The 18,458-nt window shown below is 45.6% G+C and overlaps 1 protein-coding gene across 1 annotated transcript; it reads right to left on the bottom strand.

The window, feature by feature from the left end:
- Positions 1 to 2,142: 2,142 nt before the first annotated feature.
- On the bottom strand, positions 2,143 to 17,425 carry LOC311223822 (uncharacterized protein; the record flags this gene model as incomplete). Its single annotated transcript, XM_084308587.1, has 2 exons — positions 17,310 to 17,425; positions 2,143 to 3,704 (listed from the first exon to the last, which is right to left on the bottom strand). Exons 1-2 carry the CDS (start codon positions 17,362 to 17,364, stop codon positions 2,143 to 2,145), a joined length of 1,617 nt encoding a protein of 538 aa, XP_084164713.1. The 5' UTR covers positions 17,365 to 17,425.
- Between the last annotated feature and the right edge of the window lie 1,033 nt (positions 17,426 to 18,458).

The following is an 18,458-nucleotide window of genomic DNA, read 5'->3' as shown; positions in this document are numbered from 1 at the left end:
CACAGCTCTTCAAATCTAAACAGACAAGATAGTGCTCGCCATCATAGGGAAAAGCTCACATTTAAAACATCCATATTCAAGTCCCAATACACCGCACAACTTTGAAATGGAGATAAAAGAGTCACAAAAGCAAGTGACCTATGGGTCAGCCTGACTCAAGCTCCTAGAGACAGAAGACTAACTTGAGTAACAAAGTCATATTTTACAAGACACTATACCTTCCCGTTTGTAGTTGGCTTACCAGCATATGAAGAGTGGCAGACGATATCAAAGGTTCATTAAAAGCCTGTCAATACCCCACTAATCCAATCCAGTTAAAAGTTTTAATAAAGAGAAGAAATGGTCCTTTTTAAAAAGTGAAGTTTTAATTCGAAAAAGAATACAGTGTGAAGAAGAGTCATAGAAAAGAATGCACAATTATTCCAACAAGTCTACAGGTATAGTTAAAGGTTTTCAAGGCAAAAAGGAGCGACCAAAAAAGACGTTTCTGTACTCGAGAACAGGGTTCTGCGTTAGTCATATCTTGATAAACAGAAACACACCTCTTTTTCATAATACAGTATATTTGTCAGCACCAATCAGCGTGCAGTGTTGGGATTACATACCCAGCCCCCGGTAGAAGTACTTTTATACTATAAGTACTTTACTTTCTAAACACAGGGGGAGGGCCGTGTGCACCCCCTACTCTATGTGTGGGAGCACACACTGAGCCCACACGTTATACTTGGTTCAGGTATTGTTAGTTATAATCCTTTTTCTTGATCCTCCAATCACAACTGTCGCTTACCGGTTTGTCCGAGGTAAGTGACAGTTGTGATTGGAGGATCAAGAAAAGAGGGCAGGGTTTGAGATAGGTCCATTCCATAAAACATCGTTCTTAAACATCATCCATGGTGTTCTTTTTTTTAAACACACGTACAGTCTGTATACAAATGACCTTGGCTTCCTCTCGCTACAAGGAGGGAGGATGAGGATGAAAATGCATCAGTGAGGAAGAGTTCTCCTCACCCTGAGAGGAATGCAGTACAGCAGGACATTCGACAGAGCATATATAGAGCAGTGGCAATCAATGGCCACAAAGTCTTTAAATGACACACAAGTTATAAATGTCAATAGCTGGTTTTCTTACTTCAATTATATATAAGAAAAATACCTTTTAGCCAGACTAGCCAGACGCTGGGTATACTTTTAACATCCTTTACTTAGCTGGAGAATGTAAGTTGACCCTTGAGGAGGAGGAAAATACATCCTTATCAATCACTGTCTTTAGTGCATTCCGCACTTAAAAACAGAGGCACACTTGTTTTGTAATCAAGTTTAAAATACACACTAGATTAAACAGATATAGGTATACATTTGCAGGACCAGAATACATCTGTAAGGTCTTTAATACAGTCATCCCCATTATTCATGCATTCTAATGTAATCTTCTCTGCCTCTCTTCTTAGAGTCTTGGCTGGTCGTCCTGGCGGGTGTGTTGATCATCCCTGGATGGCAGATATCCAGGGTAGTACATCGGGCCACTGGGGTATGGCCTCATCTCGTATTCCTGTTGTCGCTCGACATGCTGGGCGGCAGGACGAGGGGGAAGGGGGCGTGGAGCCATAGGGATAGCTGTAGGGGGCCTGATGACCAGGGGGGAAGAAGAGTGAGAGCCACGTGAAGTGTAGTCACTTTGATGAAAGGCCTGCTGGGGTGGGTGGTGGCGATGCGTTGGACGAAACCTCTCGTTGAAACTCCCTCTGGGTTTTCCTCACTCCCGGTTCTGCTGGTAGGGCCTTGACGTCCGAGAGGTCACCAATCTTTGGTCATGCTGTCTGTGACCTTTGACAGTTCTCTCCTCTAAGAATGTGCAGGTGAATTGACAGGTTTGACATTTCCCTGAATCTTCTCTCCCAAGTGTATTTTCTCATGTTTTCTGAAATATGCTAATCTACTGAATCTCTTATCACACAAACCACAATGATGCGGCTTCTCTCCTGTGTGAATTATCTGGTGCGATTTCAGATTAGACAAATGACTAAAGCTCTTCTCACACAGGTCACAGGAGTAGGGATTCCATCCTGTGTGAATTCTCTGGTGTGATTTCAGACTACCCAGTTGACTGAAGCTCTTCTCACACTGGTCACAAAAGTAGGGCTTTCATCCTGTGTGAATTCTCTGGTGTGATTTCAGACTACCCAGTTGACTGAAGCTCTTCTCACACTGGTCACAGGAGTAGGGCTTTTCTCCTGTGTGAATTCTCTGGTGTAATTTCAGATGAGACAGTCCAATAAAGCTCTTCTCACACTGGTCACAAAAGTAGGGCTTCCATCCTGTGTGAATTCTCTGGTGTGTTTGCAGATTACCCAGGTGCCGAAATCTCTTCCCACACTGGTCACAGGAGTAGGGCTTCTCTCCTGTGTGAATTCTCTGGTGTGATTTCAGATTAGCCAGTTGACTGAAGCTCTTTCCACACTGGTCACAGGAGTATGGCTTCTCTCCTGTGTGAATGCGTTGGTGTTTATCGAGATTGCTCTTTGAACTAGAGCTTTTTCCACACTGGTCACAGGAGTAGGGCTTCTCTCCTGTGTGAATTCTCTGGTGTGATTTCAGACTATGCAGCCTAATAAAGCTCTTTCCACACTGGTCACATGAGTAGGGTTTTTCTCCTGTGTGAATTCTCTGGTGTGATTTCAGATTAGCCAGTTGACTGAAGCTCTTCTCACACTGGTCACAGGAGTAGAGCTTCTCTCCTGTGTGAATTCTCTGGTGTGATTTCAGATTAGCCAGTTGACTGAAGCTCTTCTCACACTGGTCACAGGAGTAGAGCTTCTCTCCTGTGTGAATGCGTTGGTGTTTATTGAGATTGCCCTTTGAACTGAAGCTCTTCTCACACTGGTCACAAAAGTAGGGCTTCCATTCTGTGTGAATTCTCTGGTGTCTTTGCAGACTACCCAGTTGACTGAAGCTCTTCTCACACTGGTCACAAAAGTAGGGCTTCCATTCTGTGTGAATTCTCTGGTGTCTTTGCAGATTACTCAGTTGACTAAAGCTCTTCTCACACTGGTCACAGGAGTAGGGCTTCTCTCCTGTGTGAATTTTCTGGTGTGATTTCAGATTACCCAGGTGCCTAAAGCTCTTCTCACACTGGTCACAAAAGTAGGGCTTCCATTCTGTGTGAATTCTCTGGTGTGATTTCAGATTAGACAGTACACCAAAGCTCTTCTCACACTGGTCACAGGAGTAGGGCTTTTCTCCTGTGTGAATTCTCTGGTGCGATTTCAGACTATGCAGATGACTAAAGCCCTTTCCACACTGGTCACAGGAGTAGGGCTTCTCTCCTGTGTGAATTATCTGGTGCGATTTCAGAATATGCAGTTGACCAAAGCTCTTCTCACACTGGTCACAGGAGTAGGGCTTTTCTCCTGTGTGAATTCTCTGGTGCAATTTCAGACTATGCAGACTAATAAAGCTCTTTCCACACTGGTCACATGAGTAGGGTTTTTCTCCTGTGTGAATTCTCTGGTGTGTTTTCAGATTAGACAGTACACGAAAGCTCTTCTCACACTGGTCACAGGAGTAGGGCTTCTCTCCTGTGTGAATGCGTTGGTGTTTATTGAGATTGCTCTTTGAACTGAAGCTTTTTCCACACTGGTCACAGCAGAGACCTTTTCTTCCATCCAAGCCGCTTGGTTTCTTCCCAGGCCTGACAGGACAGCTCTCTGGATGGAGAAGAGTGTCAAGAGGAAGGAGAGATGGTGATTTTATTCAGCTTTAATTTCCATGCAAGAGGTTTATAATGGTACGTAGCTGGGTTTTATAGTTTAACCTCTTAAGCCAGACGGGTCCGATACCGGTCCCAAAATGACATAACGTCAAAAATCAATCTCTAGACTGTATGACATAATGTTGCGTTTTTAGTTTTTTGTACACTTGATCTCAAGGTGCTGAATGAGCACCTGGATTTTTGACGTCTGGTCAATGTTAGCATGGTGTTATTCACCTTCAAAGTGAATAATTTTTTTTATAAAATAATGTATATTCTCCTTTGGTTCATTACAATTTACTCAAGCATAGTAACAGACACAATATTTCTGACACTGGGAATACATTCCCTGAGGTCCATAGATACCAAGAACATGCAAATGGTCCTTGTAGAAGTGGAGCAATCTTCCTTTTAGGCAAATTTAGAGTCTGGCTTAACCTCTTCCACCCGGAGCCTATTTTCTGAAAATCCGCCTAAAATGGAAAAGTAAATGGAATATTGCTCCACTTCTACATTTTCATATTCTTGGTATCTTGGGACATCTATGGACCTCAGTGAATGTATTCCCAGTGTTAGAAATATTGTGTCTATTACTAGCCTTGCTTAAATTGTGATGAAACAAAAGGAGAATATGAATTATGATTTTTCTTTCCATCTTTGACAGTGAATAACACCATGCTAATAATTACCAAACATTAAAAACTGCCACTGATCTCGTTCAGTACCTTCTAAGGAAATGAATAAAGGGAAGATGATTAAACAGAAGGTTCTGTGGATACAGTACTGAATTCTCCCATCCGGACCAATGCAATTTGAAATATTATTATAGACTATAGAATAGCAGGCTTATAAATTACCTTATTATAGCCAATTCGCACATTTATATATCAGGGATGTGATTGCGCCTTAACACTTTCCGTGCCAGCAGTGCCGTGCCTAGGTACCCTGTTGCATGCCAGCGCTCTATTCAATGACAGAGCGATCACATTTGTGAACGCATAAACTACATCTTAAATTATGCGTCTAATACGCCCGTCGCTTATCAATGACTTGTTTGCAGTCAACATTGTCGAAATGGATTTCCTTTATTTTTATCGGTTCATTTCTGTTTTATACCATTTTGAAAAATGCTGTTTTTTTTAATGTTTCAAAAAAAAAAAAAAAAAAAAAGATTCGACATTAATCGCCCTTTACTGGAATACACAAAACACGGTCATTTTTCGGTCTATTTATGAATAGTTTTCAAATAAACGCTAGATTATCGATAGTATGTATACTTATGCACGCTATAAAAGCGGGCTGAAAAATCGATTATCTTATTTCCTGATCGCACACACACATCTGTGAAAATAGCTCCGATTATCCCAAGACTGGTAAAATAGATTCCTTACCTCAGATCAGATGTTCTCCAAAAAGATTATTCCAATTCCTGATCGCCATTCCAAATATCGATCGCGTTTATTGATCCAACGCTGGGTGGTCGAAACACATATTCTCCGCTGTTCTGATGGTGGGCGATGATGACTGCAGTAGGCTCGGATTACATACCTGACAAGTAAAATTTGGAAGCCAGACTTTTTTTTCTCCATGCGTTTTTATTGACTCCATTCCAATGAGTGCAATACCATCCGGAGAGACGATACGATAGGGGGCGGTATTTTCCCTGTTCGAGCTCAAAGCCAGTCCCAGTGGTAACGTGAGGCTAGATTGATGAAATATGAATGGAAATCGCTAATAAGAAAAATAACGACTTCTCGTCGCTTGGCACTCAACGGTTGGTGTAACTGAGGGGTACAATTCCCTGACTGTATTACTAGATATGATACTTACTACCACTACCTTTGTACTTAATATTCGGCCACCCAGTACACGGCATAAATATATTATGATGAACACTGTCACGTAGATGAAACGGATCCAACACAAATGTACGAATTAGAAATAGGTCTTTATTTCTACACAGCGATGGTGTGTAGAGCAAGCACTTAATCAAATCAATCACATTTTTATGAATGGGAATTAGTATGCACTTTTATGGCAAGAGTATTCGTCGGTATATCAATAGAGAATGTCCAATCTCTGAAGGCGCAGGTGGTACATATACGACCTGGAATAGTTTAAGGAACAACAGCAATGATACTTTAATGATTATATACTGGACACACTAGGGGGGGTTAATCCGGTCGCTTGTAAGCCGACAGGAGTAGGAAGGGGGGGGGGGTAGAATCCGGCTGCCTCATCCGGCCAAGGGTATCCCAGGTGAACCCACTGTAGTGCCGTTCAATGCGCCGGCGATCCTTGGACCACAGATTAAAGCAGATGGACTCTTTGTGGGCCGGCTCTCTCCGGTCCACGGGGGAGAGACGTGAAGCGACCTCGTCTTGCAGAGCGTCTCCTCACCTTGCGTCCTCTCCAGGGGGGGGGGGGTTCCAACACACGGCAGTGTCGGGGGTCTTTATCCATGGAATAATCAACGTACACAAAGCATAATCCGTGCCTGGGAAGGCGGGCTGTCGTCGGTAGAATAATCCGGTATACAGGTCCACTCGCTCGTCGGCTCTGAGGCTCCTCGGGTGCAGCTTCACGTGGGGTCAACCACCCTGGATAAGCAGCCAGTTCTCTGCCCGAAACGATGGGGTACTGACTACGGTAGTATTCTCACCGCACGAAGCACTATATATTAACAGACTATTATTAGCTTAATAGACTACGTCCAACTCGACGATATAGTGCCAAATATGACTATTCAAATATTAATATACACGATGTCTCAATACCGATGGTAGGCGAACTTGGCCTTACTCCCACACGTGGCGTCGCGGGGAGGCTTTACGTCTGTGACTCTATTAGAGGGTAAGAAACTGGACTGAAAAAAGGAAGTCCTACTTTAGTAGCGCAGTATATATACGCACTATGAACAAATAGTCCCATTAGTGGTGCGGTAGTCAGATTCCTACGCGGAACTAGGACTTGTTCGTACATGTGGAGCGGTACGTTTGAACTGGGTCTGAGGGGTATGGCAGCCTGGCACCAAGGTCTCGACCAATAGTAGAATGGAGACTATTATGGGATGTTCAGTAGGCTAGAATGGATATTCAATGCATATTGTACAAGGAATATACAAGGGATATCAAGGAATATTAGAGAATATACAAATACAATAAAATATATATATATAAATAAATATATATATTCGGTTTAATCTGGCCCTTCACAACAGCCACCCCCTGATTGGTCCCAGACCTAATCAGTTAAACAGAGACAGATTAATCGCGTTGTCTATTTACACATAAGGGTTTGCTGTAGGGGTCAGTCAACTTCACAAAGTCATAGGGTTATAGGGTCATGGTCATCATCGATTGTGTCTGGGAGTCGAGGCAGTTCTATGAGCCTCGCCACGGGACGGGTGTAAGTGCGACCCTGGACGAGCACTTCAGCTGCTCGGACCTTGCCGTCGGCACCGGTGATCACTTTGCTTACGCGGCCGGCCGGCCACATAGCTCTGGGCAGTGATTGATCAATAATCATGACGACTGTTCCTTCTGTCAAATTGTCTCTCTGGGCTCGCTGCAGTAGAAGCAATTCTGCTTCTTCGTAGTTAGCTGCTGACATATCAGCGGGGGACTTGCACTCCGGGTGGTACCGCAGGAATGTTCTTTGTTGTGCACTCTCTATGGACGTGCAATCGTCTATGTTAGGGTCGGTGGAGGCTACGGTGCTCAATCCACAGAACACAGACTTCTTATTTTCCACCTCCTCTGGACTTGCTTCCCTCGGGATAGGCATGGGCCACTGTCCTTCCGGGAGTCTTAGGAATGCGGGGCCGTCACTGTAGACATTGCGACGGGTGAGGTCATCCAGGGGCATCCCCCGGGTGATGACGTCAGCTGGGTTCTGTTTTGTATCAACGTAGCGCCACTCTGTTTCTCCGGTTAACTCTCCGGTTAAGTCTTGAATCTCGGTGACTCTGACTCCCACGAAGACTTTGTACTTGCATGAGTCCGATTTGATCCAGGCGAGTACCGTCGTGGAATCTGACCACAGGATTGTTCTAGACACCGGTATGGTGAGCTCACGTTGGATGAGCGTGGCGAGGTGCGCTCCGGCTAGGGCTGCGCAGAGCTCTAGACGTGGGATAGATTGTTGCTTGCGTGGGGCTATTCTCGAGCGGGCGAGGACAAATGCTGTGTAGATCTCTCCCCCCTTCTCTTGGGCCCGCAAGTAGGCTACTGATCCGTATGCGACCTCTGAGGCGTCACTGAAGACGTGTAAGTCCATTTTACATGTCTCTGGCCTCACCGTGGGTGGGAAGTAGCTTCGGCGCATATTAACGCCTGGGAGTGAGTGGAGCTCCATCTCCCACTCTCTCCAGGTGGATGCAAGGTGTGCGGGAATGGGGTCGTCCCAGCCCTGGTCCTTGTCCCACAATGCTCGTACAATCATTTTTGCCCTGGTGGTGTACGGTAGAATACATCCTAGCGGGTCATATTGTCGGGCGAGTGTTGTGTACACACTCCGTCTGGTGGTCGGCGCCGCCGCCGGCCTTCCCTGCTCCGTAGTCAGGGGCTTGTGTCTGTAGTGAAGCGAATCTGTTTTGAATCGCCACACCAATCCCAGGGTCATCTCCTGGGCTTCTCCCGGGATTGTAGCCATCCAGGTCTCGCTGCTGGCTGCCTTGTCCTCGGAGGAGAGGCTGCGCAGTACTTGCGGATCGCTGCTGGCCCACTGCCTGAGATCAAAGCCGCCTTTGATCAATGAGGCGCGGAGTTTAATCAGGAGAGCCTCGGCTTCTTCCTGGGTTGAAAGGCTTTGTAGACAGTTGTCTACGTAGAAGCTGTTCTTTACGCTGTGTCGGACCTCTTCGTCCGCTGCTGGGTCCTCTGCTACATGTTTCTGTAGTGCAAATGTAGCACAGCAGGGGCTGCACGTCGTTCCGAAGGGGAGGACTTCCCATTGGTAGATGGCTGGGTGCTCATCTCCTGGCTTCTCTTTCCATAGGAACCGTAACAGGGGCTTGTCCGCCTCTACTAATCTCACCTGCAGGAACATTCCTTTAATGTCCCCGCTGATGGCCACCTTTTCCTGGCGGAAGCGGAGTAGAACGCCGAGTAGGGAGGGGCCGAGTGTGGGACCGGGCAGTAACTCTTTATTCAGATTTTGGGATCCGATCTGGTAGCTGCAGTTAAATACTATGCGGTCTTTACCGTTGTGATGGACCTTGTGGTGAGGCACGTACCACGATTCAGTGGTCTGGTCAGCCTCTTTAATGTCCATCTTTGTGACGTGTCCCGCTGTGATGAGCTTCTCAATCTCAGCGCGGTATACACTCTCTTGGGCGGGGTTCTTGGCTAAGCGCCGCTCCGTGTTCAGCAGGTACCGTTCTGTGGCGTCTGTCTTGGCGTGGAAAGTAGGCATTCCTTCTCGCCGCAGGAGTGGCGTGGCGTATCTCAACACGCCGTTGACCGGGACTCTCTTGGTCCCTGTCTCGAGGAGGTGAATGGCGTAAATGTCATCTTTAGAGCGAATGTCTTTCTTTCCGTTCTTAAAGGGCATTTGTTCCAAGGTCCATAGCCGCTCTACGTGTTGCAGGAGTGCGGTTTCTCCCTCCGTGACTCGGGAGTGGAGACATCTAGTGGCTGTACTTCGGTTGAGAGATTTGGCGAGCGGGCCTTGGAGAGTCCATCCCAAACGGGTCTCGACTGCTGCAGGACAGCCTCGGGGTCCGGTATGAACCCGGTCTATTGGGACAATGAGGTCTGCATGGTCGGAGCCTATCAACAGGGTCGGCATAGCATTGTCTATGAGCGGGATCGCTAACTTGCGCAGATGTACATATTTCTCCATCAGCTTGGCGACGGGGTATGTGTACCGCAACAGTCCTATTTCTTGGCTGGTGAAAGCGTCTGTAATCTGGTACCGTCGCTCAGGCTGGCCGCTTGCTGCGATAGAGAATGAGACATTCTCGCCCTTTATCGTCTTCAAATCTCGTCTTATTGTCCGAATTGTCATTTGGGTTTCGCTTCCCCGCAGCCCTAGCTGGGCCGCAGCGGAGGCGAGCAGAAGGGTCTTCTCTGACCCGTCATCGAGGACGGCGTAAGTGTCCAGGACTTTATTCTGGTAGCTTAGTGTCACACGCACTACTTTTAGGAGTACTCGGGCTCCACTGCTGCTGGCGGGATCGATGTACATGACGCTCGCTTTGCTGCTGGATGGTGCGGGTGAAGGGCGCCGTCTGTTACTGTCGTGAAGTATGTCCAGATGGGCTCCATCGCACTTGGTGCACCTTTTCTTTAAGCGGCATTCGGCTGCCATGTGTGAGCGCGCACAGCGAAAACAGCGCTTGTTGGACTTTATCCATTGACTTGCTTCCTCCGCGTTCAGCTTGGGGAAGGAGTCACATTGCGCTAGCCAGTGTTCTTTCTCACAGTAGGGGCACACTATCTTCCACTTCTCCGTTCTGGAGGGGGTACTGTGGCTCCTGCTGCTCGGTACTGACTCCGATTGGTGCATCACAGTCACCGATCTTCTTCCATCATTTAGTCGTCTGGTTCCTTCTCTGGAGCCAGGGGTGCTCCGTCCGAATGTATCTAGCCGTAGGCTGCTGACTTCTCTCGCCAGGAAGTCTGCTAGATCGAGGAGGTTCGGTTCGGGGCCATTCGGGTCTCGGTGGTCCCTCTGTCGCCTAAAACGCTCCTGTCGAGCGGGCGGCAGCTTCTCCAAGATCCTTTCCACATTTGAGTTGGCGTAAAGTTCATGCCTCCCCTTCTCTCTCTGCGCTCCCAACATCCCTACCAGGGACTGCACTCTGATGGACAGGTCGTCCAGTGCTCGATTGTCTATGGCTGGGGGTAAGCGGTCGATGTGTCGGATCTCCTGGATCACGTAATCCCATATGCGCCCATACCTCTGGTCCAATGCTACCAGCGCTGCTGTGTATGGGGTGGTGGAAGTCGCGTAGGCGAGCGCTATATTATGTGCGCGGGGTACCTTTAAGTGCTTCAGTAGGATGGCGTATTTATGGCGTTCATCCAATACATCCACCAACATGGTCTCCAGACACATGCGGAGTTCTGTATACTGGGCCCGGTTCTCTTGGGTGAAGTCGGGTACCATAGGCGGGCCAATGTATGACGCTGACTGTGGATACATCGGCGAGCGTTGGGGGAGAGGCCTCCTAGGCGAGTCTCCTCCCGCTCCTTGGTATGGGCTGGTACCGGCAGTGTACCATGGCCCGCTTGTCCAGGTGCTGTTCCTCGGTGCGGGTCGTGCGTCGTGCTCACCCGTGTATAGAGTCGGGGGTCTGTAGCGCAGCTCCGCGGGAGTATAGCCTGGGCTGTACCGGACCTCCTGGTCCGGTAGAGTACTGTGCTGTCGTCGGGCGTGGTTCTCCTCCTCTTCCTCTTCAGTTAGGTCATCCAGTGCTTGTAGTCTCTGGTTTAGCCTCTCCACAGGATATGCTGCTCCTTCCCGGTTGCTAGGTCTCGCTTGGACCGGTGGGGGGAGGTGGTCTGTGGGGGGTATAGACCTCGTCTGTTGGTCAAGTTCAGGGTTGTTTACTCGGCTAGGGGATGCCGCCCTGGAGGTGTGTCTAGACGAGTTCCTGGAGCCTCTGGCGGAGGGAGAGGGTGTTGTCCGTCTGATCAGCTGTTCTATTAGTTGCGCTTGCTGTCTGTCGCGCTCTGCGTCCCGTAGAGCACCAGCAGCTGCTCGCTGGCTGTCTGCTCGGTCTCGGGCCACATTCTCTTCTCTCTGAATGCGTCTTAGTTCTAGACGTATATGCTCTTCTTCGCTCCGCTGCTGGATCTGCAGTCGGTCGCGTTCAGCAGCGGCGTTCAGGCTGATGAGGAAGGCCTGCTGTAGGGTCCTCTCTGCCTCGCTGGGAGAAGGCGGTTGTATAGGGGAGCCTTCCCTCGGGGTACTCCTTGCGGAGCCTTGGAGCTCTATCTCCACGGTGCTCTCCCCGTCTTCTACCGTGCCGAGTTCTCTCTCGGTAGCGTTGTATTCCTCCCGGGACTCATCGGGGACTACTTCTTCAGTACTGGCGGGGTGTGAAGTCATGTCTGGTTCCCACTGGTCCCCACCGTGAACTTGGTCAGTTACATTAGAGCCCGTAGGGGCCTCTATGGTCGGGGTAGTCTGGGCGTTGGGGTTAGACATACTTTTACTTTCTAGTTTTACCGCGTTTACTGTTAGTAGAAGACTAGGTTGTTGACTGACAGCGTAAGCCTCTAAGTACTGAGGGAGCCGTCGTTCGCGCTGCGGGCGTTGGTTAGGAGGATCGTTTCGTGGAGTGTTCATCATAGGCCATTTCAATATTAATAACACTATATTAATATTACACTAATTACCATCCGGCTCGAAGGACCAATTGTAACTGAGGGGTACAATTCCCTGACTGTATTACTAGATATGATACTTACTACCACTACCTTTGTACTTAATATTCGGCCACCCAGTACACGGTATAAATATATTATGATGAACACTGTCACGTAGATGAAACGGATCCAACACAAATGTACGAATTAGAAATAGGTATTTATTTCTACACAGCGATGGTGTGTAGAGCAAGCACTTAATCAAATCAATCACATTTATGAATGGGAATTAGTATGCACTTTTATGGCAAGAGTATTCGTCGGTATATCAATAGAGAATGTCCAATCTCTGAAGGCGCAGGTGGTACATATACGACCTGGAATAGTTTAAGGAACAACAGCAATGATACTTTAATGATTATATACTGGACACACTAGGGGGGGTTAATCCGGTCGCTTGTAAGCCGACAGGAGTAGGAAGGGGGGGGGGTAGAATCCGGCTGCCTCATCCGGCCAAGGGTATCCCAGGTGAACCCACTGTAGTGCCGTTCAATGCGCCGGCGATCCTTGGACCACAGATTAAAGCAGATGGACTCTTTGTGGGCCGGCTCTCTCCGGTCCACGGGGGAGAGACGTGAAGCGACCTCGTCTTGCAGAGCGTCTCCTCACCTTGCGTCCTCTCCAGGGGGGGGGGGTTCCAACACACGGCAGTGTCGGGGGTCTTTATCCATGGAATAATCAACGTACACAAAGCATAATCCGTGCCTGGGAAGGCGGGCTGTCGTCGGTAGAATAATCCGGTATACAGGTCCACTCGCTCGTCGGCTCTGGGGCTCCTCGGGTGCAGCTTCACGTGGGGTCAACCACCCTGGATAAGCAGCCAGTTCTCTGCCCGAAACGATGGGGTACTGACTAGGGTAGTATTCTCACCGCACGAAGCACTATATATTAACAGACTATTATTAGCTTAATAGACTACGTCCAACTCGACGATATAGTGCCAAATATGACTATTCAAATATTAATATACACGATGTCTCAATACCGATGGTAGGCGAACTTGGCCTTACTCCCACACGTGGTGTCGCGGGGAGGCTTTACGTCTGTGACTCTATTGGAGGGTAAGAAACTGGACTGAAAAAAGGAAGTCCTACTTTAGTAGCGCAGTATATATACGCACTATGAACAAATAGTCCCATTAGTGGTGCGGTAGTCAGATTCCTACGCGGAACTAGGACTTGTTCGTACATGTGGAGCGGTACGTTTGAACTGGGTCTGAGGGGTATGGCAGCCTGGCACCAAGGTCTCGACCAATAGTAGAATGGAGACTATTATGGGATGTTCAGTAGGCTAGAATGGATATTCAATGCATATTGTACAAGGAATATACAAGGGATATCAAGGAATATTAGAGAATATACAAATACAATTAAATATATATATATAAATAAATATATATATTCGGTTTAATCTGGCCCTTCACAACAGTTGGCATGAAATAACGAGAATTCTCGTCGTTGACACTCAGTGTTAAGAAAAAAACCTGAACATTTTCAAAACCAATCTTCTTTCTTGGGACCAAGTAAAGTTTCGTCGATATTCCAATATAGTTTCCCCCCCCCCCACCTCACCTCCTCCAATGTACAGTTTCTACGTCAAATGTTATACTCTTTTTTAGACGCTTTTTGTATCACAAACAGTACTGTATTTGTAAATCTAGTATGTCATAAATGTATAGATGTAGCAGTATTGTCTATCTGTATGTCATATATGTTATGATGAATTGAAAATGGGGGACCCTGATGTAAACAAGACGAAAGTCTTTCTCTGGTCTGCATCCCCTTAACACTTTGAGTGCCACGGACACTATATATATCGTTATTTCATGCCGCCCGTTGAATGCCACCAACGCTAAATAGCGTTTTTTTTATTAGCGATTTGAATTCATATTTCATCAATCGAGCCTCACGCTAGTGCTCCAAGCACTCTGAGCTCCATTGGGAAAATACCGCGCCCTATCGTCTATCCCTGTGTAACTGCACCCCATTGTATTAGACTGGTGGGGGGGGGGGAGGCAGCTTCCTCATTCTACTTTTCCGGCGAGGCATCTGAATAATACCGAAGTGATTGCGAGACGGAAAACAACGTGGAATATATATTTACAGTACCCAATAATCAATCAATAAACGCAATCGATATTTGGAATGGCGATCAGGAATTGGAGTAATCGTTTTGGAGAACAGCTGATGTGAGGTAAGGAATCCATTTGACCAGTATTAGGGTAATCAGAGCTGTTTTCACAGAGATATCAGCGTGTCCCGTATGTGTGCGATCAGGAAATGAGAATATATTTCTCAGCCCGCTTCTATAGCGTGCATAAGTACACATATACTATAGATTCTCGAAGACACTCTGATGTCACGAGACCGCCGCCATCTTGGTATGAGGGTAACAAACTGATTTCTACCATCAAATGCATGCGTTGAGCTCCGTTTTTATTACATGTTTTATCACATTCTTGTTCATTTCATAACATTTTCATACGATTTGTTTTGAAAATATTGAGGCCAACATGGCATTTCACTATTTCGAAAGCCTTTCTGGTGATTCTAAGGCGAGATATGAGTCAAAGAAGCTCGCCCCGATTGACTTGACATCATGTCCATACAAAACACCTGTGCTCGAATACCCAAATTGAAGCTGCTGTGTTACGTTTTGTACTAATAACAAACACAGAAATCCAAATCGCAAGTTTTATATAATACCAGCTGATGCATCACGGAGGAAAAAGTGGCTGGCGGCTAACGTTCGGCTAACTCCCTCTGGTGTTGTGGTCGTGGTAGCTACATGCTAAGCTAACGTTAATTACATCATATCGAACCGATAGGAGCTTATCTTATCTAATCTTACATGGTGGTACCACGTGTGCCACTACCCGATCAAACATCCACGTAAGATTAGATAAGATAAGCTCCTATCGGTTCGATATGATATAATTAACGTTAGCTCAGCATGTAGCTATTTCTCTAGGTTAACGTAGCTAACGTTAGCTGCCAGCCACTTTTTCCTCCGTGATGGTATAAAACTTGCGATTTGGATTTCTGTTTTTGTCATTAGTACAACACGTAACACGGCAGCTCTTTGGCATTGTGAAGGACTGAAGAAAATTCCGCTTGATTGTCTTAAATTTTCCGCTTTAACGATCCGTTTCTCCACTAAATGAAGCGTACACAATGTACCAGGCAGGACAGTTACCCCCCACGCTGCAGTTGCGTAGCAACAACAGACAGGAAGTTGACTTCGAGAATAATCTAGCGTTTATTTGAAAGCCGAAAAATTACAATGTTTTTTGTGTATTCCAGAATATTCCAGTATGCCGTTTTTTGACGGAATCTTTCTATTTTCCTGAAACTTTCAAGAAAACTGCGGCTTTTCGAAATGCTATAAAACGGAAATGAACAGATTAAAAAACAATCCGTTTCGACAATGTTGACTGCAAACAAGTCATTGATAAGCGACGGGCAGATTAGACACATAGCCATAATTTAATCCATAGATTATGCGTTCACAATGCTATCATTGAAGTGGGTGCTGGCATCCAACCACATTTTACCATGTTAACAAGTGGCAATGAAAGTGTTAACCTGTTCCACCGTGGAATATTTTCTGAAAATCCGCCTAAAATATATACCTAGGTAAATGGAATATTGCTCCACTTCTACAAGGCCATTTGCATATTCTTGGTATCTAGGGACATCTATGGACCTCAGGGAATGTATTCACAGTGTCAGAAATATTGTGTCTATTACTAGGCTTGCTTAAATTGTGATGAAACAAAGGAGAATATGAATTATGATTTTTCTTTGCATCTTTGACAGTGAACACCATGCTAATAATGACCAAACATTAAAAACTGCCACTGATCTCGTTCAGTACCTTCTTGAGATAATGTGTAGAAAAAAAATCGAAGGAAATTAATAAAGGGAAGATGATTAAACAGAAGGTTCTGTAGATACAGTACTGAATTCTCCCATCCGGACCAATGCAATTTGAAATATTATTATAGAATATAGAATAGGAAGGTGGTCAGGTGGCGTAGCGGAGATTGCGCTCGTCACCAATGAGGTGCAGGTCACAGCTTATTTCGCAGAAGACATTTTTTTTGTTTTTTTTATTTAATTTTTTTTTCATACTATTCACATTTTCAGTTGACTTGATACAGTTTAATTTGGTTGCTGTACTGTAACTATGGTATTAATTAACAAAGTAAAAAAAAAATGCAGATATGTTACTTCCGGTTCCAGAACCGGTTCCTAATTAGAACCGGTTTTTGGTGCCGAACCCTATGTGTGACTGCGTCTGGGCTTGGCTTCTTTCTAAAAAGCCGGTGCCGCGGCTCAATATTGACCATGACACCCCCCCCCCTCCCAATGTTTTATTGCTTTTCTGCATGATTCACGTGAGTCACTAATTTAGGTCAGAAAAACCGGAATTCCGTTTTAAACGGGAGAAATCACATCCCTGATATATACATATATTATCTTTCAAATGCCCGAGTTTAATTTGGATTTAGTATCACCAGGCATGCATAAGAACAGATAATGAAATCTACTGTAAATACAGTAGCTTTTTTATTTTGATTAGGGTGCAACCATTTTGAAACTAATTTCAGATCTAATTGTTGCTACATGCTAACAATAGGGAAGATAAACTAACTACGTTTCAATATTTGTCATAAACGTTACCTTTTGTGGTAGAATTATCCCGAATAATAGCAGTTATTGAAATAATTCATAAAGTACTATGAACCTTGAACCCAATCGAATTTTCCAGGAAGTGTAGTTTTGACAAATTTCAATGCAGAACCAGACCTGTGGAAGTCCGCTACAAAATGGCAGCAAAAAAAACTACAATTCCCATTCCCCCGGTTTTACAAAACGGTCGCCTCTCGCGAAATAACATTGACATTCCAAAGAGGAAAATCTATCTATATAACACTTTAACCTATTCCTAAAGTAACGTATTGATGATAATATACATTCTAAATGCTGTTGTGATGTTTATACTTGAATACGTTTGAAATTAAAATAGCTAGTTTTATAGAACAGTCTGGAAATATTCATTTATGACCATTATGTCATTTGCGGTCCGCTGACGGACCACACAGGCGGAAGAGGTTAAGAGGTTAAAGTCAACACTTATAAAGTCATAATGTTTACAGATTAAAGTCAACATTTCCCTACTTGTTTCCATGCAGTCCAAACAGCTCTTCTCTTGGTCCAGCTGTGATGGTTTCATGCAGTCCACCAAACAGACAGACAGTTCTCTCAAACCAAGGTGTGAGCAGCTATGAAGGGTGGTCATATTCAGACCAATCTTGGGGGAAAGTAAGAAAAGAAATATCAGTACATTTTACATTCATCCTAACAAACAAAGGTCTAACTTTTCAGTTGAAATTCATCAGGAACACAGAAAGCCAAGCAAGAACCATCAGTCCTTAACCAGCTATACAGGTAGCTCTCTTTTCCTAGGCTAACAAATTGGAAAAGAAGGAAAATCCTGACAGGAAGATTTTCATAAGAACAGAAAAACACATGGGTGAGACCAGGGGTCTCAAACTCAATTTACCTGGGGGCCACTGGAGGTAGAGTCTGGGTGAGGCTGAGCCGCATCAAATATTCCACACAAAAAGGGTTTCAAGTATTTTAATTTTTTGTATGGAAATGTATGGTTGAAACATGCAAACGTTCAAACGCACACACACTAATAAGCATTGGAGGCTTTTAACCAGGGCCAGACTGGGGAAATCATTCAGGCCAGGAAATATAGTGCGAAATATAGCCCTAGTCAGGCCACTTTTTAAGCGGGGGTCCCCCACCAGGAGATTTTGTGTTACTGCATTCTGGTGCACGAATTGTTTTAATTGTACCCTTTAAATGCCAGTGTTTGTGATGACATGACTAAAAAAAGAAAAGAAAAATCTCTTTTTGGGATTTTTATTTTTTGAAATCATCTGGGGGGCTGCAAAATATCATCCAGCGGGCTGCAATTGGCCCGCGGGCCACGAGTTTGAGACCCCTGATATAGACAGAATGGCCTGACAGGACAGCTATCTGGAGGGAGATAGTGATGGAGAAGAGTGTCAGTGGAAGGAGATAATGAGAATTGGTGATTTCGTTTCTATGTAAGAGGGTTACAGATTTAACTATGGTATTATAATAGGAGATTCTGGCCTTTCAAATGATGCCTCACTTGGCCCTATAAACCCATTTCTACTAGGGATGCCCCGATCGTTATCGGCCGATAATCGGTATAAATATGCGATCTGTGAATTCCAATAATGAGTCATATTCGCAGATCGCGGAAACCGATCAAGCGGACATCTCACTCGC

The sequence above is a fragment of the Notolepis coatsorum genome (assembly GCF_963971535.1).
Source record: "Notolepis coatsorum genome assembly, chromosome: 2".
NCBI lineage: Eukaryota > Metazoa > Chordata > Actinopteri > Aulopiformes > Paralepididae > Notolepis > Notolepis coatsorum.
Note: the sequence above shows the minus strand (reverse complement) of the source record. Positions and strands in the feature narration are given on the sequence as shown.